The sequence below is a fragment of the Sus scrofa genome, chromosome 12 (genome assembly GCF_054392235.1).
Source record: "Sus scrofa isolate SSC_HxYL_T2T_F1_AM1 chromosome 12, Sscrofa_HxYL_maternal_Yorkshire_Landrace_v2.0, whole genome shotgun sequence".
Lineage (NCBI taxonomy): Eukaryota > Metazoa > Chordata > Mammalia > Artiodactyla > Suidae > Sus > Sus scrofa.
The window spans coordinates 22,055,247-22,082,355 of NC_139394.1; the positions used below are offsets into that span (position 1 = coordinate 22,055,247).

Below are 27,109 nucleotides of genomic sequence, written 5' to 3' on the forward strand. Positions count from 1 at the left end.
AAACTGTCACTGGGAGAGAAGAATTTGTGAGGACAGTGATAGCTGACAGTAATTAATACTTCAAAACACAAGAGGTAAAGAGAATTTTTTAAATTCTTCAATTACTGCCAGAAGAACTGTTCATTTCCAATGAGTTACTCAATTTGAACTGTTCTACCATGACAGTTTAAAACACAAAATGTTCTCCAAAGTCAAAAAGAAAAATGCTTAAAATAATCTGAAATTTTCAAATGGAATGGTGTTCTGGGGCAGGGGCCAGAAATAAACTTTAAATAATATGCATACACACATTACTCAAATTAGCAACACATGAAATGAAAATTCGTGCATAGGGTAGAATTTGGTTCTGTGTTTATAATTTAGGGCCATCATGTACACACAGATTGCCAATATTCATGAGCACACTACAAACAAACATTTTGACATAAGGCATATGTGCAAATCAGTACGAGTCTTTTCCAGTTTCCCTCACCCACTTAGACCCAAGACAAGGGTTGGAAAACTTTTAAAAACCTACATAGCAATTATTTTAGGTTTTTCAGGCCATACACTCCCTGTAGCAACTATACACCTCTGCCCTTGCAGCTGAAAACAGCTGTTACACAAATAATAGGCAAATAAGTGAGCATGGCTGTGTCGTAATAAGACTATAAAAACAGGAGGCAGCCCGGATCTGGCCAGCACCTGCAGTTTGCTGAGACCTGCCCTAAACCCTCAAATAAGGGGGTTATTTATGGTTATCTTTGGATGACAGACCACTCCCTAGATTCTCCAGGACCACCCTGTTTTCAAATACTTCCTCTGTTTTCACTCCACATGTCAAAGTTCATGTCCCAAATCCCCAGGTGTTTTGATGGCAATGCAGAAAGCTGTAAAAGCAAACCATACTTGGGAGTTCCCGTTGTGGCAAAGTGGAAAGGAATCCAACTAGTATCCAAGAGGATGCAGATTCACTCCCTGGCCTGGTTCAGTGGGTCGGGGATCTGGTGTTGCCATGAGCTGTGGTGTAGGTTGCAGACGAGGCTCAGATCCCCCATTGCTGTGGCTGTGGTGTAGGCCGGCAGCTGCAGCTGCAATTCAACCCTGAGCCTGAGAACTTCCATATGCCCCCAGAGCGGCCCTAAAAAAAAAAAAAAAAAGCAAGCTATACTTTGTCAAAGTCTAGAAAAGATCATTAATCACTCAGTCCTGGAAATGGCTTTCAATATTTCATAACTGTTTCTAGTGACAGCAACTGAAACAGCCATCACTTCTTTCACAGAAATGGCTGAGGAAACTAGCTTATTTCACAGTTTTTCCTATAGCCAGACTTTTATAAGCGAATTGGCTCAGACAGAATTCTGTCCTCCCTTTCCCTATTTTAAGGGGGAAAAAAATCCATTTTAAAAAGAGAAGAACAAGGAGTTCCCATTGTGGCACAGCAGGTTAAGTGTCTGGTGTTGCTGCAGCTGAGGCATAGGTCACTGCTGCAACTCAGATTCGATCCCTGATCTGGGAACTTCCATTTGCCACGGTGCGGCTGAAAAAGAAAAAAGAGACAGAGTGAGAGAAGGACAAGAGCACTTACTTGTATCAGCTCACTGGAGATGACATGAAAGTAGAACAAACCAAACACCAAACAGCTGAACAGCAGCACTAAATGAACTACAGGTAAATTGCATGGCTCAGTGTTTGGTTCAAAATCTTTTCTGAGGAGTTCCAGTTGTGGCTCAGTGGAAACAAATCTGACTACATGAGGACACAGGTTCCATCTCTGGCCTCGCTCAGTGGGTTAAGGATCTGGCATTGCTGTGAGCTGTGGTGTAGGTTGCAGACGTGGCTCGGATCCTTGGGCCAACGGCTACAGCTCCGATTTGACCCCTAGCCTGGGAACCTCCATATGCCTCAGGTGTGGCCCTAAAAAAAAAAAAAAAAAAAGACCAAAAAAACCGCCAAAAAACAAAATCTTTTTTGAGTCACAGACCTCTCTGTTCAACTTGAAACCCTCTGTTTTGGAAAGAAAAAAAGAAGAAAAATCCCCTAAAAATTTTGTACAATTCTAAAGGATTTTAAAGGAATAAACCTCCTAGAGCCAATTCACGGACTACTAGGAGTCCAAGGACTATGGGTTTTTCCTTGTTGTCTCCCATGCTCTCCTCTTCTTCCTTCCCAGACATGGTTCTCTTTTGCCCCCAAATGTCTCCCTCCCAGCTTCTCCCCATAGCACTATGGAAAGAAATCAAAGACATTTGGGTTTCAGTCCCAGCTTAATCACTTAGTAGCTCTGGCTTCCCTGGTTGGAAAGAAGACGACCCTTAAGGAAGTTTGAACAGCATCAGAGAGGAAAGCAGGCCAAGTTTCTGGATTTTGCTGCCAGAAAGAAAATTAAACTACTTGGTCCTAAGACTATCTCTGGGGTTTACCATTAGGCACCTGCAAGGGCTCTCAACTTTACAGTTACATGCAGCGTAAACAGTCATATTAATGATGCACCCCATATTTTCCAGGAATAATCACCATTCCAAAAGTCTGTCCTGTGGTCCCCATAAATATCCCTGTACACACAAGGTCCTATGTCCCCATGTTTGCCTGGGGGGAAAAAAACAGCAACTCAGTGTAAGTAGAGTCCATCCTGCTGGATATTTCACTGTTTGTTTTTTGTTTGTTTGTTTTAGGGCCACACTGGCAGCATATGGAAATTCCCAGGCACGGGGCCAAATCAGAGGTATAGCTGCCAGCCACAGCAACATGGGATCCAAGCCACGTCTGCAACCTATACCACACCAGATCCTTAACCCACTGAATGAGGCCAGGGATCGAACCCACATCCTCATGGATACTAGCTGGGTTCATTTCCACTGAGTCACAATGGGAACTCTGATATTTCACTCTTTGGTCTTAATTTCTAGGGCTTTCTCTGTAATAGTTTGTCTATATACTTCCTTTCTTAATTTTGCAAATCTTTGGAGAAAGACGAAAGAGAAGAAAATGAGATAGCCACTCAAGTATCTCCCCACAAATGTTGAGCATCTAGGTGTCAAAAGTCCCCACTCTCAAGGAGCTTTCATTCTGATGGGAAGAAAAAGACAACAAAATAAACACATAATGGCTATGTTGGGTGGTGATAACCACTGTAGAAAAAAACAAAGCACAGACCATGAATAGAGTGGAGATTGGCCAATGAGTTGCAATTTTAAATAGGTCAGGAAAAATCTGAGAAAGTGACATCTGATTACAGACCAGGTGAGAAAGATATCGATGTCACTGCTCCTCTGAGATCCCCTTCTTCCCTTCTCCACCATCTTTGTGCCACCCATTTCCCACTAGCATGCTTTGTTCCTAGCACCCAGGAATGAATACATATGTATGTGTGTGGGGGGAGGGTGTATTTTTTTTTCTTTTTTCTTTTTTTCCTTTTGCTGTGCCTGTGGTGTGCAAAGCTTTCTGGGTGACAATGCCAGGTCCTTAACCACTAGGCCACCAGGGAACTCCAATGCCTTTATATTTTAAAAAAGCAACTTCGTGTACATTACCACAAGCACCACTCAGGCTGCCCGTCATCCTTTGATGATTTCTTTTTCAGTCTTTCCCTTCAATATGCTTTTCAATTTCACTCATCTCTAATCATGAGTATAAAAATATTGGAGGTGGAAGAACTAGACAGAGAGTCACTCGTTCTCTGGCTTGGCAGACTTCTAGAGTTGCCCTAGTCTCTGATGGCACACTCAGGATGGCGGATGGCGGCTAAGGGTAGCAGAGGAATTCACGCAGTCACTCTAAACGTCAACAGTGTTTTCGGGTAATTTCAGATCCTTCTCCCTCCACTGTGGCCTGCAACATCGGCCAAGTGTTTATATATCCAAGGAAAGGCTACTATCCATTCAGTAAACCAACTTATTTATGATTTAGTAGAAAGAGCCCTGGTCTAGGCCAGAACCTGCCTCCATAACGTGTTTACTGATCATCTGACAATGAGTCAAGCTCCTCCTGGGTACTGGCGATGCCAAGATGATCAAGACTGAACCTTTGCTTTGGAGGCTCTCCTGTTAAACGGAAGATGACAAAGACGGTCTGATACAATGTATCAGGTAAAGTCTATAATAATGCTACCAAAGAACCTTGGGAGTTAGAGGAAGGATTAAGGGTGGAGAAGAGAGCTTCCGAAGGGCATCACAAACAGAATTTGAGCTGGATCCAGAAGGTCACTTGCATTTAAGCTAAAAAGTGAAAACCATCGTTCCCAGGGGAGGGAACCGAATGAGCCAAGGCGCCTTGGGACAGGGACCCTTGCCAAGAGCTGCAAGGGTACACAACCTGGGGCAAGAGGATTAACATTTCCGGGCCTTGGATCAGAAACCTGTGCCAGTCACACCAGGCTCGCGCTTGGGAGACCTAGAAAAGTGCCACGGTGCTTTCGCCAAGCTCCTGCCCGGCCTTTAAGGCAGGCAGCCCTGGGAGGCGCGCGGGACAACGCAAACTCGGCGAACCGGGCGCTCCACGCCTCCATCCCCGACTTGTTGACGTATACACTCCGGCTCCCACAGAAACAGGAACGAAGACCGGAAGAAAGAAAGAAAAAAAAGAAAAGAAAAAAAAAAGCCCGCGGAGGCGGGAGCGTGCGCAGCCCCAGCCTCGCCCGGGTGGCGCGCGGCCCGCGCGGCCACAGTGGTTCCGGGGCTCGCGGCCGGGCGCGCTTCCCGCCGCCTTCCGGCCCCGCGCGGGGAAGCCGAGGCCGCGCTCCCACCTCCCCTCGGCGCAGCCTCGCACCTCCCGCCGCGTCACCGGTTGCCGCTCCAGCTCCTCACCGCCCGGGGTCCGGGCCTGCCCCGCGGTCGGGCCACCTCCGCCCTCTCCGCCGTGACGAATCGGCGCCGGCTGGCAAATGCCCAAATTCGGGGAGTTTTGAGGAACACATGGAGCCTGAAAAAAATCCTTGACTGTACTAAGCACCACCGCGCCCCCTCGAGAAGGTTTATTTTTCTAAAGAGAGTCTGGTGGGGCTTGGAAAGGAATTCAGAAGAGTGTTGAAAGTGCGAGTGCGGAAGCTCCGGACGCGAGGGGCGGGGCGTGCGCGGGACAAAGGGAAGCGAGGCCGGAGCTGCGGGCGCTTTTTCTGCCCGCGGGTGAGTGTTCCCGACTGGGCCGGACTGGGTTGGGAGGGTGCCGAGGCGTGGTGTCCTGGCTTGGCCGGACCCGGAGTTCCCCGGGGTTGCTGGGGTTCAGGCTCGGCCGCGGGGCCGGAGCCAGGGGCCAGTTGCGGCCTCTCCGAGGCCTAGCGGAGCGAGGGTGGGGAAGCAGTCCCATCTGGGGCTCCTTCTTAGCGGCCAGATGCGCCCCTTCCACTAACCCCGCGAAATTGATCAAAGCACCCCTGCCCACTCCTCTTTAGTAGAGTTGCTGCTCAAGTGCATCCTTCACAACAAACCTAAAGGATACGACCTCAGAGGAAGCCCTTGGGGCAAGCCAAGCCCGTGCTCCTCACCCCCAGGAAGGTTGTTTCCCCTTGCTTCAGGCAGCGAGCTGAGGACTCACGATGTGGTTCGGAAACAGACTGGCCTGGGTTTGAAACCCAACTCTGGCGCTTTTTGGCGGTGTGTTTTTGGACAGGTTACTTAAACTCGCTGAGACTCCCTTTTTTTCCTCTGTAAAATGGGAATACACACATCTCGTTGGTAGTTGTGACTGTGAAACCAGATGGTGTAAGTAATAAGCCTGTCCCGGTGTAAGGTATTCAAATATTTATCTAGGGTTTTATGCCAGGCGCCGGATCCAGGGATGGATCCGGTGGTGGACAAATGTACAAGTTCACTCATGGAGTTTAGAGTCTAGCAAAGGAGATCAGTAATTTTAAAGTATTAACAATCAAGTGTGATGTACCAGGGAGTCTGTGGCAGTTATTGTCAGGGCTCCCCACAGCAAGGCCTACTGGACGTTGACAGCCTACCTGAAAGTGAGCAGGGAGGAAATCTGCACCTGACTCAGTAGTTTCCTGCCTGTTCCTTAAGGAGAGAGGGAGATTCCCAGGTCGGGCCATTGAGAAACACCTTTTTTTTTTTTTTTTTTTTTTTTCCACACCATGCCTCTTATTCATAATGCTTCAGGAATTCCCTTCAAATGCAAAATAGAAGCAAAAAACTAAAATCATGTTTGTTTCACATAATGTTGGATGAAAGTACTCCAATAGCCATACAAGTTGTTTGCCTTTAAAAAAAAAAAAATGACATGTCTTTGTAGGCACCGTGTGTGATATGTTTTGAGGTAAGGAAGATGCTCGTGTGTGCACGGTCACGCAGTGGGCTGGTAATACCAAGACAAAATTCCTCAAGGATTGAGGCGGGTCCTGGGACTACAATAATGAATTCGATGGTCCCTGTTTCCAGTCTAGCCGTGTGAACAGGTTTAATAGGATACCATAGAGCTGTGTAAATTGGGTAGGAGTGCAGATGAGGAAGCAATTCATTCTGCACGAGTGATTTGTCAGGAAAGCTCCATTGAGGAAGCTACATTTTGAAACGGGCTGAAAGGTTTAATAAAGAGTTTTTTCAGGGAGACTCTCAAAATGTATTCCCAGCAGTTATAAAGCTATTTATCACCGTAAGAGAATGTAAAGTTCATGACCACACCAATTGCCTTTTGCACTGCCTCCCGGAATAAAATATGGCTCCATTTTAATAGAAGTTGTTGTCCCAAAAGGAAGGCAGAGCTGCGGCTGATCTGGTAGGCCTTGTTGAGGTAGGCCCCGATAATACATCACATTCTATTGTCACTATATTTTTATCAATCTGGTTAAGTATTGCCATGGCATCGGCAAATTGTTTTCAATACAAGAGGTGGCTCGGTATCCCAAAAAAAAAAAAACAAAACCTTTTGAGTACATGCCTAATATTACTTTTTAATATCCCCAGTAATTTGTTTTAGTCATTTAATTCTGATCAACCAAATGACCTAAAGGCTAGTAAAAATTTTAAAAAGCTTGATTACTAGAAGATAATGTAATTTTACTAAGAAATACCAATTAAACTACCCTTTTCTTTAGGGAAAAATTCTCTCTTCTGCTTACCGAGTTTTGATTATCTTTTTTTTTCTTTTTTTTTCTTTTTTTTATTTTAGTGTCTCAGATTCATTCTTAAGGAACTGAGAACTTAATCTTCCAAAATGTCAAGTAAGTTTCATTTTTTATATTTATCAATCTATATTAATAAGAGACTAATGCCCTAGCAAATGGGAATTCCAAAATACTCTCATTTTTTTTCTTCAAAACAGGACCATTGGTAGTTTTGTTGCATAGTATTATATCTCAGTTGTTTACAAGAAGTTATTTATTTTCTTTCAAACAGAAAGACCATCTTATGCCCCACCTCCCACCCCAGCTCCTGCAACAGTAAGTTTTAATTTTCTTGTTAATGTAATAGCCAAGTCTGGCCTTGATACAAAAACCCAGATGTCTTCCAGTGACAGTCACTCAGTCATCACAGCAACAGGATGAAAAATTCAGCTAAAAAAAAAAAAACAGCGCTTCCTATTAAATAGAATAACTCTGCATCTTACCTCGAACCAGCCCCAATGTTTAAAGAAACATACTGCTGAAATGCCAACCTCCTATGCTCAGTTCTTTTTTTAATTGGGAATAGGTGACAAGTTTAGCACTTCTTTCTTATTAATCTCTTAAGAGTCTTGAAAGTTAATATGAAATGAATGCTCATTCTGGCATTCATTATTTCTAAACCTAACCTTCAATTGGTTACATTTTTCTCTCCTTGTCAATATATAATTTTCATGTTAAATCAAACAAAACTTCTCTAATAACACTTACTGTAAATCTTTATTTTCAAGCTGTTCAAGTGAGGATTTCATTATCTGTGGGTCAGATCCTGCTATTGAATTTTACTCCATAAACAATATTTTATTGGTTTGAGAATTGGTGTTTCAAAGTGTCTCAATAATAGTTGTGAACTAGTTTTTTCACCCAGCAAGCTCTGACCCAGCTTGGTCAGCATGTAAAATAATTGTCCACAAAACAGATTTAACAGTAACTATTCAGGCCTTCCTGAAATGGATTCCTTGCTGTTTAAAAACAGAAACAAAACACTGTTAACACTGACCATATCCTACAAAAGTAGTTCTTTAACTAAAGCTGTTAGCCCTTCTTCCACACCCCCTACCCTTAAAGTTCAGGCTAGTTTACTAATTAGACCCTTGTGTAATTTTGTTTTCTCCACTAGATAAACTTTTATTTACTAACCCTCAGCTGTATGTTTTGTTGTTTGCCAGCAATTTGTTTTTCCTTAGTAAGATGCTTTTAAAAAAAGATGCTGTATCACACGTTCCCAGCTCAATTTATATAACATGCAGTCTCTAAAGGTACTTCCAGTAGATTTTAAAGTCCTGTGTTTGGTTTGTTTTCTTTCCTAAATCAAAGAACATTTCTTATGACCATCTCCTTGGCACTCTGCTAGTGGCTATACAGGTGGACTTGAACAATTGAGATTCCTGACCTCAAAGAGCTAACCACGTACTTCATTTTTGGAAATGGTATTATTGTAATGTTTTAGTTTCAATTTTTTTTTTTTTTTTAGTTCCCTAATTTAATTTTCTTACGTTATTGCCTCATAATGTTGAACAGTGAATAGCATTTTTTATGCAGCCTTTGAAGGTGTCATTTTGACACAGACACTACCTCTGACGGTGTTTAATATCTTGAAGACAAACTTGATTTTTTTGAGATAATAAAAATAGCTCAGAAACGAACCCTATGACTTCTTAAGTGTAGAAGGGAATATTTTTATCTTTCTTTAGTCATACTTCTTTACCATTATAATTTCACATTTACACATAAAATACAGAAGACTAGGGGTTAGGACATCCAGCAGGATGGATATTAAACGAGTTATCCTCCTTCCTTTTTTTTCCATTTCTTCTACCACCACCACCATCACCACCACCACCACCACCACCACCACCACCTAAATGTACCACTACAAGTAATAATACATTTCTTTTGTGCCTTTGATACTTCATCTTTGTTTTGCCTACTTATATATGCTTGATTTGCGTCTCCTCTAACTACATAGACTAGAAATTGATGAGTTGTTCTCTTCTAAAGAATATCAAATATTTTATCTGCTGGAATGTCTTTCTTTTGGACAGTACGGATATGTGCAGTGGCATGTTTTAGAAAATTGAGTTTATAACAACTACAGCTTAGTTGGGATGCTTTACGTTTATTTTACATTATACAATTCAGCACTGATCCTGTTAATTGCATGTTAAAATGAAATAACTGTCCCTTGTTTTGATTGAGTTTCCTTGGGTAAAATACCCTACTTTTGGTCTCTCTTTGCTACATCCTTTTTATGCCTTATACCTTGATTCTCATGAACATTGGATGTCATTTTAGTAACCACACAGGGCACTGCTGTGTAAGAGCCCATTTGTGATCACATCATAATTTACACAAGCCAAAAATTCTGTTGCTGCAACAAGCACTTGTGGTTTGAAAGAGCTAGAGCTATCTGGAAACTAGATGAGAAATTTCACCTCTGTCTACTAGAAAAGTAGTTCACATTAAAACTAAATGCAGAGGGAGTTCCCGTCGTGGCGCAGTGGTTAACGAATCCGACTAGGAACCATGAGGTTGCGGGTTCGGTCCCTGCCCTTGCTCAGTGGGTTAACGATCTGGCGTTGCCGTGAGCTGTGGTGTAGGTTGCAGACGCGGCTCAGATCCCGCGTTGCTGTGGCTCTGGCGTAGGCCGGTGGCTACAGCTCCGATTCAACCCCTAGCCTGGGAACCTCCATATGCCGCGGGAGCGGCCCAAGAAATAGCAACAACAAAAAGACAAAAAAAAAAAAAAAAAAAAAAAAACTAAATGCAGAGTTTTCATGATTGACCTGTGGACGATGGATCAAAGAAGAGATGGAAAAGAAAGCCTGTAAAGGAATAGCTGGGTTAAAAAGATCAGGCAGTACCCCCAGAGTGAAATCCATGCATTTCTTACAAGTCTTTGTTTTGAAATCATGTATGTGACATCCATTGAATCCCACATATGTTCTTTTCTATTGACAACTTCTGGCTTCCTAATTTGAATCTCTTCTCATTTCTCACACTGTATAAAATGATTTAAAGCTGTCATTGAAAGTGATCCATTTCCTATTTTTGTTTTTGGTAGATAAATACATTGGCAGCATTCATTAATTGTCAAATAAATCATAGTTTGTTTTGCATGTAAAATGTTTTCAGACTCCTAGATGATCACATTTCAAGCTTTCCTATTTCAGACATATATTGCTAAGTTGTTATATCCTACTATGGACCATAAAGTAATCCTGAATGTTTGAGACACTTCAGTCTATTGCTTATCCCCCCAAACAACCACACATTCACACAAACACCACTTGCCCCTGTAAAGAGAAAGAAAGAGAGAGCAAAAAAAAAAAACCACTTGCAGATTGGTTTTTTGATGAAAGAAAAAGAACAATTACAATCCATCATTGCTTGTTTAAATTCAGGTTGCTTTTGCATGCCATATGCAGATCATTTTTCATTTCTGTGTTTTCCTCGTTTGAGCTCATTTCTCATTCGTGTTTTTGTCTCATTTGTTTCCATCAGCAAATGCCCAGCACACCAGGGTTTGTGGGATACAATCCATACAGTCATCTCGCCTACAACAACTACAGGCTGGGAGGGAACCCGGGCACCAACAGCCGGGTCACGGTAGGAGAATCAACTATTACAGCATCCGGCAAACAACTGGAATTGACCAGAAATGCCTTCAGAGTTAGGTCCTTTTGAATCATCAGCACAGCCATTTAAAAAAGAAAATTTCACCTGGCTTTTAAATTATTTTAAATATTCATTGTGCAATCTTACACTGAAAAACAAAAAAAAATAGTGAGATCTGGATATGTATGTAAAAGAAGAGAATTCATTCTGTTTGGTGGTTGCTAGAGATAAAGCCTTGGGCACTTAATGCTAATATTTTATGTAGACAAACCTAGGATTCCTATGGGTAAGATGCCCTTTTTGAGATGGAGAGTATCTTTCCCTTAAGGTAATTGGCTCAAGAATTCAGTTTCCTAATAAAGGCTGGGCTTACATACCTGGCTTTTGCTGACTGCCCTACAAGTTTGAATTGCTGCACATAATTATTTGTCTTTTGGATTTAACATTTGACCTGAGATTCATTGCTCTCTAGTTAAAAAGATTTTTATGTCACTTCGAAGAATTGCAGAATGAAAGTCAAATGAAATTCAGTTTGAATTACTATAGATACCTAGAGCTAGAAGTGTATTTTAACCCATACAATAAGGGATATAATTTCTGAAACTTAGTATGTTTTATTTATTTGTTTATTTGTCTTTTTAGGGCTGCTCCCGTGGCATACGGAGGTTCCTAGGCTAGGGGTCTAATCGGAGCTGCAGCTGCCGGCCTACGCCAGAGCCACAGCAACACCAGATCCGAGCCACGTCTTCGACCTACACCACAGCTCACGGCAACACGGAATCCTTAACCCACTGAGCAAGGCCAGGGATGGAACCTGCATCCTCATGGATACATACTATGAGATTTGTTTCCGCTGAGCCATCATGGGAACTCCAGTATGTTTCATTTAAATGGTCAGCCTAAGTTACCAAAATTGGATGATGTACTTCAGACTTTGTATTTGAGAATCATCTAAACTTTAAGGAGGTTTAGATACCAAAGAAGCAAATAACTGCAAAGATGATTTACCAAAAATAAATAATAAATCCAAAAGCCAAATACCAACATGTATTGGAATGTGGTATTGATGAGAATTTATACAACCCTGAATGGCTGTTAACTTTTTAATACCTGGTTTTTGTTTGCTGTATTCATAAAGTAATTCATTTAGTGTGACTTCGAAAAAGCCCTCTCACCCTGTAGTAAAGCTAGAGCAGAAAGCTTGTAACTATCCAACTGTATGTCTATCTTGGTAAGCATATTGCTTAGCTCGATAGGTTTTGTTTGTCTAAATTTTTCATTGTTTCTTGCATAATTTGTACTTCATAAGCATATTGAGTTTTATGTGCCATGCACATTTCATGGTATCTGAAAAGAATTCTGACCAAGTGTGTGTATGTATGCATTGCGAAATGCATACAATTTTTATGTGCATCGATACTTGTTTTTCCCTGGCCTGAATGTGTTATTTCACAAGTGTAATGGGCGGCCAAGTTATCCAATGATAAAGAACATTGTAATTTAAACAAGGAGCAGAATCAATTTTGGGTCATTCGTGTTAATACAGAAAATTATTCATGGGCAGTAAATAAAAATATGATCACATTTTAATGTAGCGCTATACAGTCAGCTCTTGATTATCCGTGTTAATGGAAAAGAAGCGGTGGTAACTGTAATACTCGAATCATTTGTATTTCTGTTTCCTGAAAGCATTTTGTACTGAACGCGGATGTATCTGTGGATGTATTCTTTGTTAATAAAGTGAGGTCCTTCAGTGGAGACTTAAGGAAAAGGAAAAGTGCAGTCACCGTCTCAGGGTCTGGCCCAGTGATCTGTTTGTCCCCCTTCCTTCTGGGGGATGTTAGACCCCAGTGTTTAGGGGAGGCACTAGCTTCAGGGTAGATTAGTCTGGGGGGTTGTGGAGCATGGAAAAGTTAGTGCTCTGGTTCTTTACGGTTGTTTTCTTTGTACTATTGTCCTTTCAAAACCAGACTGAAATGTAATCTGAGTGGTCTGTAGACTTAACCTAAAACTCCTCGAAAATGTGGGTGTTTTTTTGTGTGTTTATCCCAGCCACTACAACTTTATCAGTCACCTCTCAGGTCATTGAGTCATTCTCTAAGAAATTTAGTTATGCCTAAAGTCTTACACTAATTTTTTAAAAAATACCCCTAATTTAAGCTCTGTTAGGACTCAGTAAATCTGATTTTGACTTTTATAAAAGTATAGCTTAAGATGACCCCACTTAATGTGTTACTTTTTGCAGGGCGCTCCCCTTTGGTGTTACTGTCTGCAAATTGCTTGAAGTCATAGATTTGAAGGAATGAGTCGGTGACACCCTGTGAAGTAGCTTCTTGTAGGGTCTACAGACCATGTTTTCCCAAAGACTGCAGTACACCTGAGTAGTTTTTAGACAATAAACACCATATATGTGTGTATATATATGCATACATGGCGTGTTGAAACCTTTTGGGGTGCTTACAGGAGCTATGAGATGGAATTCACTTCTAGTCAGTTCTTCATCAGATGATGTGAAACATTCTTTTAAGGACAAGTGTGAAAACAGACTGAGACAGAAATGTTAAAAGCAGCTTGTTTCTGTGCCTTCATGGAAATTCCATCCCAGAAGAAAACTTTAAATAAGATCTTACCGGAGTTACAGCTAAAAATGGGGAAGTAAGAACAAAAGTCTCTTGAGTAGCCACAGTTTCACAAAATCATGGACTGTGTTCATCGGAGGTTCCCAGGACCTTCCTCTTCCTGTAAGCACAGTCTTAACGAGTGTGATGGCTTTTTTCCCCCAACCCATTGCCAGGGGGAAAGGGGGACAGTTGTGCTAGAGAAAGGTTTCCTGAGAGCAGCAAGGGAAAGAAAGAGCTGAAAAAAGGAGACATGCCCTCTGAAAACATAACCACCAGGCCACTTAATAAAGGGGCCAACAAGTTTTCACACCTCAAACCAGAGGTTTATAGCAAAGCAGTGGTTGTTATAAGTGTGTTCAGAGCAAACTGCTTTCTTTTTTTTCTTATTTTTTTTTTTTAAAGAGTGGAGAAACAAACGTTTGAGACATTGTAGGAAGATGTCTGTTTGAGATGGTTAATAAATTACAGGTGTTTAATGATACCAACCTTTATCTTGAAAACCAGCTAGAATTTAACTTTATGTTGTTGTTTGGGGTTTGGTTTATTTTGGTTTGTATTCGTAAATTGACTAATCAGTGTAATGAGAATAAGACCTCACCTTGTAAAGGATTTGGGTGCCTTCCTTTGGGAGAACAGAAGAGAAATAAGTAAATTCATTGTTTTAAAATACCGTTCTTTGAAAAAAATCAAAGAGCAAATATTGCTGTACTTTGTTCTTAAAGTGTTTTAATTCATATTAAACATAGATGTTTTGGAATTCTTTACCTCTTTTTTGAGAAGTTGTTAACACTGTTAATACCAGCTTTAATTATTGGCCCAATTCCAGCTTTCTTTGTACCCTCCTTCGTGGAATTCTGAAGGTTTGTGTTGGATATAAGTTGGAAATGCTTTTTAATAACTCTAAAGAATCAGACTTGGGTTTCTTGCTCTGAATTTATAACATAAGGTTAGTTTTGTAGAACTTCCCCCCCACCCCACCCCGCACCAAAGAACTCCCACAGCCCTGAGACACATCTCCTCTTACTGGCTGTTCATAGCACCTCTGTGACGGTTGCCCTCCCCCGTGGCTCACCTCACCCCATCGCCCAGTGCTGGCTAAAAAAACAAGCTCTGTCCATGGGCATCAGCAGGAGGTGTGGTAAGAATACATGGGAGGAGTGGGAAGAGAGGAAATACTGCTTCCAGGGTGACATACTTTCATATAAGTCCACGTATGAAGAAGCAGAGCTATTGGCAGGTCTATAGGGATGAAGGGAAACCTCCCCCCCAGGAAGAAGCAGTGTTCGGCAGCTGGGGAGGGGGATACAGACCCGCCAGTCCCTGAGCCCTTGGTTGAACACTAAGGTTATGATTGGGGTCTCAGCCCAGAATGGAGGAGTTTCCCTTGGGTTTTATCACAGCAGCATCGTTCAGGGCAAGGGAACAGACTGTCACCTTGGTTTCCTTAAAGGGAGTTGCTGATTCCTGTCTTTTGATATTAGTGTGAAGCCAGCATTTGTTTGTTCCCTCCAGCCGGGCCAGAAGAATCAGTATCAGGAGTCTCTCAGAAATTTGGGGAAACAGATGTGATTCAGCCCTGACTTGATTCGGGGACCTTGGATCAAATGCAACCACATGCATAGAGATGAAACTGGGTTCAGAAGCAGGCACCCTTGCCTTGGAGATGGTGGGGTGCCCGCTAGGAGCTGTCTGGTGTCTCTTGCCTAGACTGAGCCCTTCGAAAGAGCTGATCTCTCCTTTCTTTCTTTTCCTTTTTTTTTTTGCTCACCCTCTTTCTTCTTTACCTTTTTAAAAACTATTTTTCATTCTCCTTTTCTTCTCTTTTCCTTTCCCTTCCTCCCTCTGTCTTCCCCACGAAACCAGAATTTTTTTCTTTTTTTTCTTTTTTTTAACCTAGTGGAAATTCTTGATAGAAAATTCTCAAAAATAACTTAATCGAGCCCTGTTTCTGCCATTTCTCTGTTCCTGGTAAACCTGATACACTGATTCGCTCCTACACAGTGATTATGACTAAAAAAAAAAAAAAAAAGGCGTGACTTCAGTTCACACTTCTTGATCTCCTTTATAAGAAAGCACTATTAATACCACGTTGAACTTTAAGAAAGATAAAAAATCTCTAGTCAGAGTGGAGGAGCTAAGTTCTTTTCATTTTCCATGTTCGAACCTAGGAAGTAGAGCTCGAGGTGGCTATTGTTGATGCGGGGCTGCGTCCCTGAAACAGTACGAATAGTCCGTAGTCCCGGTAGGCAGTGCGGGGAGTGATAAGAGCTGAAGGAGTTCAGCTTCCGGTGAGATAATCAAGTGTTGACTGTATGTCTTAACGGTAAATTCAGCAAAATAAAAGGGTGCCAGGTAATGTCCTAAGTCTGAGGCATTTGCTGTGTATAACCATATATTTTTGCTGTATGGATTATTGTGTAATATTTTATTTGTTCTTACAGCCAAGTTGTCAAAGCAGTGGCAGTTAACTGCTAAGTAACGTATCAAAAACTTATGTGCTCCAAGTCCTTTTCTTTGTTTTCTTTTGATGCGAACATTTCTGAATTTGCAGTGATAGCTATTTTCAGTGAAGAAAATCTAAGACTCTTGTATCCATGGACGAGTAGAAGAAAGGCGCATTAGAATTTTTTAAGGGGCTCTCTTTTCAGTTTGCTGGTGAGCTTCTTGCAACTGAGTAATGAATGTGTTTAACTCTTTTGTAGGCATCCTCTGGTATTACGATTCCAAAACCCCCAAAGCCACCAGATAAGCCGCTGATGCCCTACATGAGGTACAGCAGAAAGGTAGGTGCCCAGGAGCCAGCAAGAAGTGGACTGCCTCGTTGCTTTATCAGCTTTCAGACTGGCTTAGCCAGCTTTTTGGTGCATGATCAGAGGAAAGGATAAAGAATTGCAGTCTTTAAAGAAAATTAGTTCTGATTTCAAAATTCCAGAACTGCAATCCAATAAGAACTTGATTTAATAAACGGTTAAAATAAGTCTTTGGGAAAATATTTAGTGACATGAGAAACATGTTACATGACAAAAGGAATACTAGACAACATGTATTAGTATCTTAGTTTTATAAAAATAGTAGCAACTTCATGTTAGTTTGAAGGGGAAAAAAAGCCTAGAAGACAGTGGTTCTCTCTAAATATAAGCCTATGGTAATTTTTATTTTTTTCGTGCTTCCTTGAATTTTTCTTCTTCGGGGGGGGAGGGGTGATGAACCTCTGTATTACTTTATTTATTTGCTTATTTATTTTTTGTCTTTTTAGGGCCCCACCCACGGCATACGGAGGTTCCCAGGCTAGGGGTCGAATCGGAGCTGTAGCTGCCACCTGTGTCACAGCCATAGCAACTCACAATCTGATCTGTGTCTGTGACCTACACCAGAGCTCACAGCAACACCAGATACTCAACCTGCTGAGCAAGGCCAGGGATCTAACCCGCGTCCACATGGACACTAGTCGGTTAACCACTGAGCCACGATGCGAACTCCATGTATTACTTCAGAATAATGGTAGAGGAGTTACTGTCGTGGCACAGCAGAAACGAATCCGACTAGGAGCCATGAGGTTTTGGGTTCGATCCCTGGCCTCACTCAGTGGGTTAAGGATCCGTTGTTGTCATGAGCTGTGGTGTAGGTCACAGACGTAGCTCAAATCTGATGTTGCCGCAGCTGTGGTATAGACCAGCAGCCCTAGCTCCAATTGGACCCCTAGCCTGGGAATCTCCATATGCCGCGAGTGCAGCCCTAAAAAGCAAAAAAAAATAAAAAATAAAATAATGGTAGAGCTGATATCTTTATTAAAGACAAGAACATTTAGCTGTTTTCACCACTATTTAAAAATATTTAAGTCTTTGGTCATAATTGTTGTGTATGTGTTTGACGAGATGGTGTATTCTCTTATGCAAAGTAACCACATTCCTGCTAAGCTTTCCTGAGTTTTTAGGAAGAAGTAGACTGTTAGGGAGTTAGCTCTTTGTAAGTGTCTGCAGTGATTGGAGGGGTCCAAGCTCCAGTGGAGAACTCTTGATGATTGTTACAGCGGGTTTATGAGAACCCAGGGATTTGATACTTAGTGTTTTTGTTGTTGACTAAAGGTTTCTATATTAAGAAGTACAGAGTTCCCACTGTGGCGCCATAGGTTAAGATTCGGACTGCAGTGGCATGGGTCACTGTGGAGGCACAGGTTCGACCCCCAGCCCAGCCCAGTGGGTTGAAGGATCCATGATTGCTGCAGCGTAGGTTGCAGCTGTGGCATGGGTTGCAGCTGTGGCTTGGATTCACTCCCTAGCCCAGGAACTTCCATATGCCACAAGGGCAGCCATAAAATTTTTTTAAAGTATTTTTAAAGATCTGTGTCTTAGTAGGCATCGATACTAAAATTTCAACTCTTTCCTTTTCAAGGTCTGGGACCAAGTAAAGGCTTCCAACCCTGACCTAAAGTTGTGGGAGATTGGCAAGATTATTGGTGGCATGTGGCGAGATCTCACTGATGAAGAAAAACAAGAATATTTAAACGAATACGAAGCAGAAAAGGTAGAATGGGGACTATAGTGGGATGGGTACAATGTAGAATTCATAAACATACACTTATTGTTTATAAAAGAAACGTAAAATCCCATCTGAGGATGGAGGCTACACTGAGGCGTTGTCTGCCTGGGTCAAGTCACTTAATTTCCCTTGACTTCAGACTCCTTGTCTGTAAAAAGGAGATTATTAGCATGTCTTTTGATATTCAGATGAGATGATGTAACCTACAAAATGTTAATTCTAAAACTGAAAAAATTTGAATTTCAGATAGAGTACAATGAATCTATGAAGGCCTATCACAATTCCCCCGCATACCTCGCTTACATAAATGCAAAAAGTCGTGCAGAAGCTGCTTTAGAGGAAGAAAGTCGACAGAGGCAGTCTCGCATGGAGAAAGGAGAACCTTACATGAGCATTCAGCCTGCTGAAGATCCAGATGGTAAAAAAAAGTGGGGTTTCGTTGATGCTTTCTCTGGAAATTGAAATATGAGAAAGCTCTTAAGTTTTAGTTCCTATTCTAAATGGAAAACAAAGCATAATTTAAGTGCCATTTCAATATTTTGGATAATTCTTAAGACTTGTATGTGAATTTCCCACAAGAAAAAGAGATACCCTTTTTTCGTGCAGAAAATAACAAAAACTGAAAAAAGGAAAATAGCGAAACTATTTATCATTTATCAAAATCTTTGTACTCAGAATGCATGAAAGGTTTTTTTAGTCACAATCAGAATTTTTCCTCAAATGCTTTAAAAAGCTAAATGCCTTCAAGTTAGATTCTGCTTTGTTACTGGTTCCCTAAATTGGCTGAATTAAAGACTCTTAAGGGAGAAAGTTAATGAGTGGGCAGAGGCATTATGAACTCTCTTCTAGCAAATTCAGAAATCCAGCTAGACTTCACAAATACAGTTCACAACAACACTTTGGCATGTGAGGGCACACACATACAAATTTTACACACACACACAGCAGAGTTTCCTGATTGGCAGGCTGTGAAGAGTTCGCAGGTGTGCTCTTGCACCTCTGGTTCTCTGCAGCCATGCAGGGTCTGAAGTTGCAAGGAGCTTCAGAGCCAGCTACCTCCAGCTGTGAGTGTGCTCATCCACATAGCAAGCGTGCTATGCAAATAATATTTCCTTTGTGTGCTGCTGTGATGTGGGAAAGGTTGGACGCTCTAGCTACAAGCAACAGAAACATCAAGAAAATAATTTAAGATCCCATTTTTAAATAATATTGACAAAGAAGAAGCTTGTAAGCACTTAAAAAAGAGACTTTTAAGAAAGGAAGTCATAGAGGAGTTCCCATGGTGGCTCAGCAGGTAAAAGACCCAGTGTTGTCTCTGGGGACGTGGGCTCAATCCCCGGCTTGGCTCAGTGGGTTGAGGATTTGGCCTTGCTACAAGCTATGGTGTAGGTTGCAGATGTGGCTCAGATCTGGTGTGGCTGTGGCATAGGCAGCAGCTGCAGCTCTGATTTCACCCCTGGCCAGGGACCTTCCATATGCCACAGGTGTGCCCATAAAAAGAAACAAAAAAAAAAAAAAAAAGAAAAGCAAGAATACCACCTAAAGACATGAATTCGCCAATATAACAGGCAAGAAAAAAAAACTGGGTTTTTTTTCAAATGGACAACAATATTGACAGATATTCTTATAAATACAAAATACAGTAATTTAATAAGAATAGGATAGGGAATAGAAACAGTTGAGCATGTTAAGCAGAATCCGACAAGCTAGAGACACACTAGTGTGTGCAGACTTTAATTGCTCAAATTGGATAATGAATGCAGGAAACATACAGAACTGAAAAGTAGAAGAAAATACAGTCTACAAATATTTGGAAGGATTTGGGGAAAAGAATCCAACTAGGAACCATGAGGCTGCAGGTTCGATCCCTGGCCTCCTTCAGTGGGTTAAGGATCTGGCGTGGCTGTGAGCTGTGGTGTAGGTTGCAGATACGGCTTAGATCCCATGTTGCTGTGACTGTGGTGTAGGCCAGTGGCTTCAGCTCTGATTAGACCCCTAGCCTGGGAACCTTCATATGCCACAGGTGCGACCCTAAAAGGACAAAAGAAAAAAAAAAAGGATAGGATCTCAAAGCTGCTGGTAAGGAAAGGTGGTAATAATTAAGATGTCAGGATAAGAATGACTTTAGACCTTAGACCTTTTCCCTCAGAACTGAGCAGAAAGAAGCCGACTTGGGAGGTGGAAATGTACATAAAACCAAGAGAAAGACAGCATGTCTAGGAGTAAAACAGCTGCTAACTTCTTTAACAAAGACTCTTGAGAGGCCTACCAGACAAAGGCAGTCTTATCCACACAAGACAGTGAAGGTCCTTCTAACTGACATTCCAGAGAGTATTCATGACATAAAGTAAATACCTGGTGAATTAGAAAATATAAGCCCCCCTCCACCCAAAAATCAGACAACTAAAGTGCAAGGAAAGACAGGCCCAAATTGCTAAGAGTTTATTTCCCCTACCAGTGGTCAGCACTGGGGACATATAAACAAAAGGAGAAAACAGAAGAAACCTAGATGGATAACCTAGCACAGAGGTACCATATTTGGTCTTAACTGTGAATATGAAAAACTCTTCCTTAAGAAGTAAAAGTATCAGACCTTTTATTTCAGTAATTTGAATTTCAGGTATATATATTCTAAAGAAATTTCTTGAGACAAAAAGCAATTTACACAACAGTTCTTGTAGTGGTGGTTATGGTAAGAAGAGCTTTAGAAACTGCTTAGGAACCAGATGCTAAGGGAGGCGCTAAGCTATGACATTGCAGCACAACCTGGGCCTTTGTAGCAGAGTTACCTAAAGTGTGGTCCCCACCCCTGATGGCACCCTGAGATGGTTAGGTGATTCAGAGAGGAACTTTTGTTTTAATGTGTATTGCTCATAACCAGATAAGCTCTTTTTTTTTTTTTAAAGTAAGTTGATGTAAATAAAAATATGAAGTAAATAATAGCAGAGGTTGTTCACAGATATGTCAACAGCTAGTAGTAGTAGAGTAGCGGTTGAGATTAAGGCCACACTGGTGTGATAGCTATTAAAAGCAAGCATATAGGGAGTCGTCCCCCCCCAAGCCCCCCCCGAGGCACGATGGGTTAATGATCTGGCTTGTCTCTGTGGAGGCACAGGCTCGATTCCCAACCCAGCACAGTGGGTTAAGGATCCTGCATTGCTGAAACTGTGACATAGGTTGTAGCTCCAGCTCAGATTCAATCCCTGGCCCAGGAATCTCCATGTGCCGCAGGAGTGGCCACAAAAGAAAATAAAAATAAAAAATAAATAAGCTTATAAGCCAGATCTAAACTATACGTTTATGAACATATTTGAGTGGATGACAACAATGTGTAATACCTTTGTACACTAACAAACGTGTGTGTGTGTCGTTTAAAATTAAAAGTGAAATTTAGAATTAAACATGTTTAAGGCCTTAGTGGTTTTTTAATCTAATAAAATATATATGCCAGTCTGGGGAATCTTGCTGGAGATACTGTTTTCTCTGCAGTGGTCATTTTCATTACTTCAAAGTGCTGTGGTAACAAAGACACCAGCTAGTTGCTATGTATCATCAGTTGTAAAGGCCTTAAATTAGTACCCAGAAAGCAAAACATTTGGCAGAAAGCTCAGTTTTGCTCTCACGGGCAGTCTTCAGTCAACTTCGAGGCCAAAGACACATGGTTATATCTCATTTGTGCTTCAGCCAGGCCGTCTCAGACTCACACCATCACTTAAAGACTTGGTGAGAAAAACCAGTGCCTTAGCCAGTGTATCCTATGTGGGATGATGAAATGGCTGCCCCAGTGTTCCCTGGATGCCTTGTAGGCCCACTTGTTAGACCAGTGAGGGCCCTGGCTCCTTGGTAATTAAGAGTTAACCTTGTTCCACGCTCCCAGTTACGGTTACTGGTGACCTGATTTCCAGATCATCTTGTTTTTTCCAGATTATGATGATGGCTTTTCAATGAAGCATACAGCCACTGCCCGTTTCCAGAGAAACCACCGCCTCATCAGTGAAATCCTCAGTGAGAGTGTGGTGCCAGACGTCCGGTCTGTTGTCACAACAGCTAGAATGCAGGTCCTCAAACGACAGGTCCAGTCCTTAATGGTTCATCAGGTAAAGTCACAGACCATTTGGTACAATAAAATGTGCCTAGGCCACAGGTGCCAGGCGACCTGATTCTGTACCATGCGTCCGTGTGCCTCTTAAATTTATGTTCAGTCTGACCTGTTCCTGATTCGGGGAAGAGGCTTGAGGGAGTAGCTAAGTTTCCCAGAGATTTAATAAGTTTGTCATTAAAACGGTGACAGAGCCTTTTGGCAGAGAAAGTATTTGCATTAAGAATTTTGAGACATCCTAATAACTTCTACGGCTGTCATAAATATTTTTTTCCATAGAAATCCCTGAGGCCAGAAACCATATGCCTCAACATGTACCTCTCAGTCGTTCCTCTCCACTGCATTTCACACTTTTTAAACCTTAGCTGGACACATGTGATAAATAATTTAAATGAAAAATTCAAAACATCTATCCCACTATGAGAAAGTATGGACTCTTAAAAAAAGAAGATTTTCTGTGTTTGATATTTGCTCTCGAGAAGATACTCGGTAGTAACAAAGCCTGGTCATATGTTTTACAGCGAAAGCTGGAAGCTGAACTTCTTCAAATAGAGGAGCGACATCAGGAAAAGAAGAGGAAATTCCTGGAAAGCACAGATTCATTTAATAATGAACTTAAAAGGGTATCAGTTTTAATATGTTAATTATGCTTTTATCACTGTGTTTTTTCCGAAAAGAGTGTTTTTAAGGAACGTTGTTCACTTTGAAACAGTGTTAACTTTGCTATAACTGGTAAGATGTTTGCACGGTAAAATAATTCCCATTTTCTGGCAAAACTACAATATGTTTGAAATATCATGTAGTGTACACGTATGTACTGGGCCTTGGACTCTAGAACCCTCTGATGTTTTAATGTACACTCAGGCAGTCATAAATTATTTTCATTTTTTTTGCAATTTTTTCATTAAAGGTCTTCATTAGCTGTAGTTCACAATTTGTACTTTTTTTTTTGTCTTTTCTAGGGCTGTACCCACAACATATGGAGGTTCCCAGGCTAGGGGTCTAATCGGAGCTGTTGCTGCCTGGCCTACACCACAGCCACAGCAACGCAGGATCCGAGCCGCGTCTATGACCTACATCACAGCTCACGGCAGCACTGGATCCTTAACCCGCTGAGCGAGGCCAGGGATTGAACCTGCAACCTCATGTTCCTAGTCGGATTCATTAACCACTGAGCCACGACGGGAACTCCGTACTTTGTTTTAAGACATTAAAAGTAATGTTTGGCAGCCTGAAATATAAAATGGGAGGTTTGTATATAAAACAGTACTTTTTGGGGGTTGGTTTTTTTGTTGGTCTTTTTAGGGCCGCACCCACAGCATATGGAAGTTCCCAGGCTAGGGGTCGAATCGGAGCTGCAGCTGCTGGCCTACACCACAGCCACAGCAACTCGGGATCCAAGCCACATCTGCCACCTACACTGAAGCGCCTGGCAATGCCGGATCCTTAACCCACTGACCAAGGCCAGGGAACAAACCTGTGTCCTCATGGATGTTGGATTTGTTTCCACTGAGCCACAGCAGGAACTCCCTCTCCTGTGATCCTTGATGTCACATGGCTGCGAGGGCAACTTTTTCTGCAGACCTGAGAGCTTCAGAGAAGACCTCCAGCTTCTTTTTTTCTGCCTTATACGTGTGTACAGTTCTTAGCCAAGGAAACTCACTTTTGAGACAGTGTCTCTGGTTCAGAGATTATGAGGAAAGAACATCACTAAGAGAGCTTCTTGGGTTTTGTTTTCTATTAGTTGTGTGGTTTGAAAGTAGAAGTGGATATGGAAAAAATTGCAGCTGAAATTGCACAGGCCGAGGAACAGGCTCGCAAAAGGCAGGAGGAAAGGGAGAAAGAGGCAGCCGAGCAAGCCGAGCGCAGCCAGAGCAGTATCGTTCCTGAGGAAGAGCAAGCAGCTAATAAGACGGAAGAAAAGAAGGAAGACGAAAGCATGCCAGTGGAGACAGGTAACCTGCCAGGTCACACCACCATGAAGGTCAACCCAGGGTCTCTCCCGCTGTCTTTAATTCCGCTTTCCCTTTCTCGGTGCTGCTCGGACATCGCTCTGTTAATCTTGCCTCTTGAGTTCTTCTCCATCTGACCCTCCCACTTCTTTGCACATCTTAACCTCTCACAGTAGATTCACTTAAACCGATGGTTTTGGTTCAAAACAGCAGTGATGTGTTGTCTTTAGTGTTGCTGTTTGAGGTCTTTGCCTGGATTGATTCGTGTCATTCCCTGGCTTGAGAATATGAAGCGTGATGCTATAAACGGTTAAGGATACAGACAGATCTAGGTCTACTGCTGCTGCACCACTGCTAGCACTGTGACTTTGGGGAAATTATTTAGTCTTAGTTTCCTCATTTCTGAGCATTCTAGCTCCTGTATCTGAGAGAATTCTAAAGGATAAATAAGAAAATGTACATAAAAGCATATAACTGGATTTGATGTGGTGTAAACACTCAAGATTTTAACCTTTTTGCGGAAGTTATTCAAACAAGATGTGGTCATTGCTCTTAAGTCATCTTTGGTGTCTTAGAACAGGCTTGGGCAAATAAAACCTGCAGCCAAATCCTGCCTGCCACCTGTTTTTGTAAATTAAGTTTTGTTGGAATCATTTGTTTACATATTGTCTGTGGCTGCTCTGGGGCTACAGCAGTAGAGTTGGGTAGTTTCGGCAGAGACTGCCTGGCCCACAAAACCCAAAATATATTGACTAGCCTTCGCAGTAAGCAGTAAGTGTTTGTTGACTCCCTCCTGGAGGAATTCAGACTTCCAGATCTACTGATTTTTCCTGATGAAAAGCATTCCTCAAGGCAAACAGTAACATGTAAGGCTTACCTGAGGTACTGATTAAATAGATACTGCTTGAAATTTTGAGAGGACCCTACCTTATGGCATGTTTTAACCCTGCTCAGTGCACTGCGTAATACAAAGGACTGAGCTGAAAGTATGGGAAACGGGGAGTTCCCGACATGGCTCAGTGGTAACGAACCCAACTAGTATCCATGAGAACATGGGTTCGATCCCTGGCCTTGCTCAGTGGGTTAAGGATCGAGTGTTGCCATGAGCTGTGGTGTAGGTCACAGATGCGGCTGGGATCCTGTGTGACTGTGGTGTAGGCCGGCAGCTACAGCTCTGATTCAACCCCCACCCAGCCTGGGAACTTCCATATGCCATGGGCGCGGCCCTAGAAATGCAAAAAAAAAAAAAAGCAAGGCTGCCGGGACCATCATTACAAGAAGTGGGAGGGACCACAGGCATACGTGGTTCTCAACTGACGACTTCCGATTTGATATCTGGAAAACATTAAATGGAATATAACCACTTTACCAGATAATTCTACACAGTTTAATTCAGCAGATTAATATTTCAGATAGTCAGATTTTAAGTTTCATTATCTGAGCCGTTTTCTGTTTTGTGTGAACAAGTTTATCTTAACTGGTTTGGAGCATGAACACCTTTTGTGGTTAAAGCAGGAGCTTGAGATTAGAGGATGGTTCTTTTGCTCATTTTGCAACTAGAAACACTCAGTCCTCTGCGTCTCTTTTATAGCCTATGAAGAGAGAGTGCCTGTGGGTCCTTACTCGCATTTATCCTTCTAGCCGAAGGGGGAGAGACTGCAGAAAATTGTTGGGGCCTATTAGAGTGAAAAACCTCATGCTCTTGATTTCTAGCAGGAAACAGCCCAGGGTGACTTTTAACAAAGTACCTTAGATAGCAGACTTAAAACCATTTCCACACCGGCTTTCACACTCATCCAGTGCGAGCATTGCACGGCAGCACTGTCCCGTAGGAATATAAGTCACTGTAATTCGAATTTCTACTGCTGACATGTTTTTAAAGAAAAGTGAAATTTTTATTAGTCTTCAAAACCTGATGTATATTTTATACTCATAGCACAAGTTCGGAACTAAATTTGTAACAAAAACATTTGATCTGTGTTTCGATTTCAAAATTTACAGTTAAAAAGTAAATGGTTTTCCAACCCCCAATTGTTTTAAACGTGCTCAGAGTGCCTTGTCGCACTAGCTGCTGTGCCAGGCACACGTGCAGCTCTGGCCTGTCAGCACAGTGAGGAGAGTAAGCTTGGGTCTTGGAACTAACAGTGAAAACCATGTGTGATTGCAGAGGAGACACACCTGGAAGAAACGACAGAAAGCCAGCAGAACGGGGAAGAAGGCACGTCTACTCCTGAGGACAAGGAGAGCGGGCAGGAGGGGGTGGACAGTATGGCAGAGGAAGGGACCAGTGACAGTAACACTGGCTCAGAGAGCAACAGCGCAACCGCGGAGGAACCACCAACGGATCCCGTACCAGAAGACGAGAAAAAAGAATAACTGTTGCCTTGTTTTATGTGTTCTAAATACTTTTTTAAATGAAAATGTTTTTTGCGTTTTAACGGTGTTATGTGGTTTGTGTATATAATAAGTCTTCTTGTCCATATCACACCACCAAAGGCTTTTGGACCATTTAGCATCATGAGCTGAATGGCACGGTCCCCCTTCTTAAGCGGTTGTGAAGGTGGTTCCTTTCTTGGGGTCTTGTGTCTAGCCCTCTCAACTGCTGAAGCCTCAGAATGTAAATTAATTGAGAAAATGCCCACCTCTCTTAGAGAATCAATGCTGCAGCGTCTCCTCTTACAAATGCCTTCCTACAGCTCACCTGGGTGCTCACCAAAGCCATAGCTTTAACCCGTCCCAGTCCCCTTCAGCAGCTCCCTGCAGGTTCCCCGCCTGTCTGCGTCCAGAGTAGCTTCTTGAGAACGTAATCATGTGTGAGTATGGATTTGTTCACGTGCCCTTTTTTCTTTTTAATCAATGTCAGCTACCAAGAGTTGTGTTAAGGTGTTGAGTGTACCTACAACCACACTTGGAGTGTATTGATCCAGAGGTAGTCTCCATAGTTAGAGTAGTTCCTGGCTTACGAAACAGTCATTAAAGTGAACATGGCACATGCACACTTAACTGTACTGCCTTTTGTTACAATTAATAGTGGATATGGTCTGGTGAATTCATCTCTATTGTACAGGGGCGGGGGGGGAATGCTAACTTTTTTATCAAGTTTTCCAAAGACAGAATAGATCACAAAGCTGAAGGAATTGAATATTCCTGTGATGGAGTATATACCGTCAAAAGGATTAGCCCTTTCTCGAAGGAAAAC

At 42.1% G+C, this 27,109-nt stretch overlaps 1 protein-coding gene and 1 long non-coding RNA gene across 6 annotated transcripts in view; one reads left to right on the top strand and one right to left on the bottom strand.

The window, feature by feature from the left end:
- Window positions 1-4,866, bottom strand: part of LOC106505430 (uncharacterized) — a 101,039-nt gene extending 96,173 nt beyond the window's left edge. For all 3 annotated transcript variants that reach the window (XR_014821171.1, XR_014821172.1, XR_014821173.1), the window contains exon 1: window positions 4,747-4,866. This is a non-coding gene — a long non-coding RNA (uncharacterized LOC106505430). The remainder of the gene's footprint in view (window positions 1-4,746) is intronic.
- A 191-nt stretch (window positions 4,867-5,057) lies between these two features.
- Window positions 5,058-26,348, top strand: SMARCE1 (SWI/SNF related, matrix associated, actin dependent regulator of chromatin, subfamily e, member 1). 3 transcript variants are annotated; one of them, XM_021067015.2, is made up of 11 exons: window positions 5,058-5,102; window positions 7,090-7,141; window positions 7,317-7,360; window positions 10,586-10,690; window positions 16,023-16,103; window positions 17,713-17,844; window positions 18,106-18,277; window positions 21,784-21,956; window positions 22,480-22,581; window positions 23,703-23,913; window positions 26,078-26,348. In XM_021067015.2, exons 2-11 carry the CDS (start codon window positions 7,135-7,137, stop codon window positions 26,284-26,286), a joined length of 1,236 nt encoding a protein of 411 aa, XP_020922674.1. In that variant the 5' UTR covers window positions 5,058-5,102; window positions 7,090-7,134; the 3' UTR covers window positions 26,287-26,348. The 3 variants fall into 3 exon arrangements, with proteins under 3 accessions (XP_020922674.1, XP_020922675.1, XP_084840794.1); XM_021067016.2 differs by lacking the exon at window positions 10,586-10,690; XM_084984668.1 differs by lacking the exons at window positions 7,317-7,360; window positions 10,586-10,690.
- The last annotated feature ends 761 nt before the right edge of the window (window positions 26,349-27,109 follow it).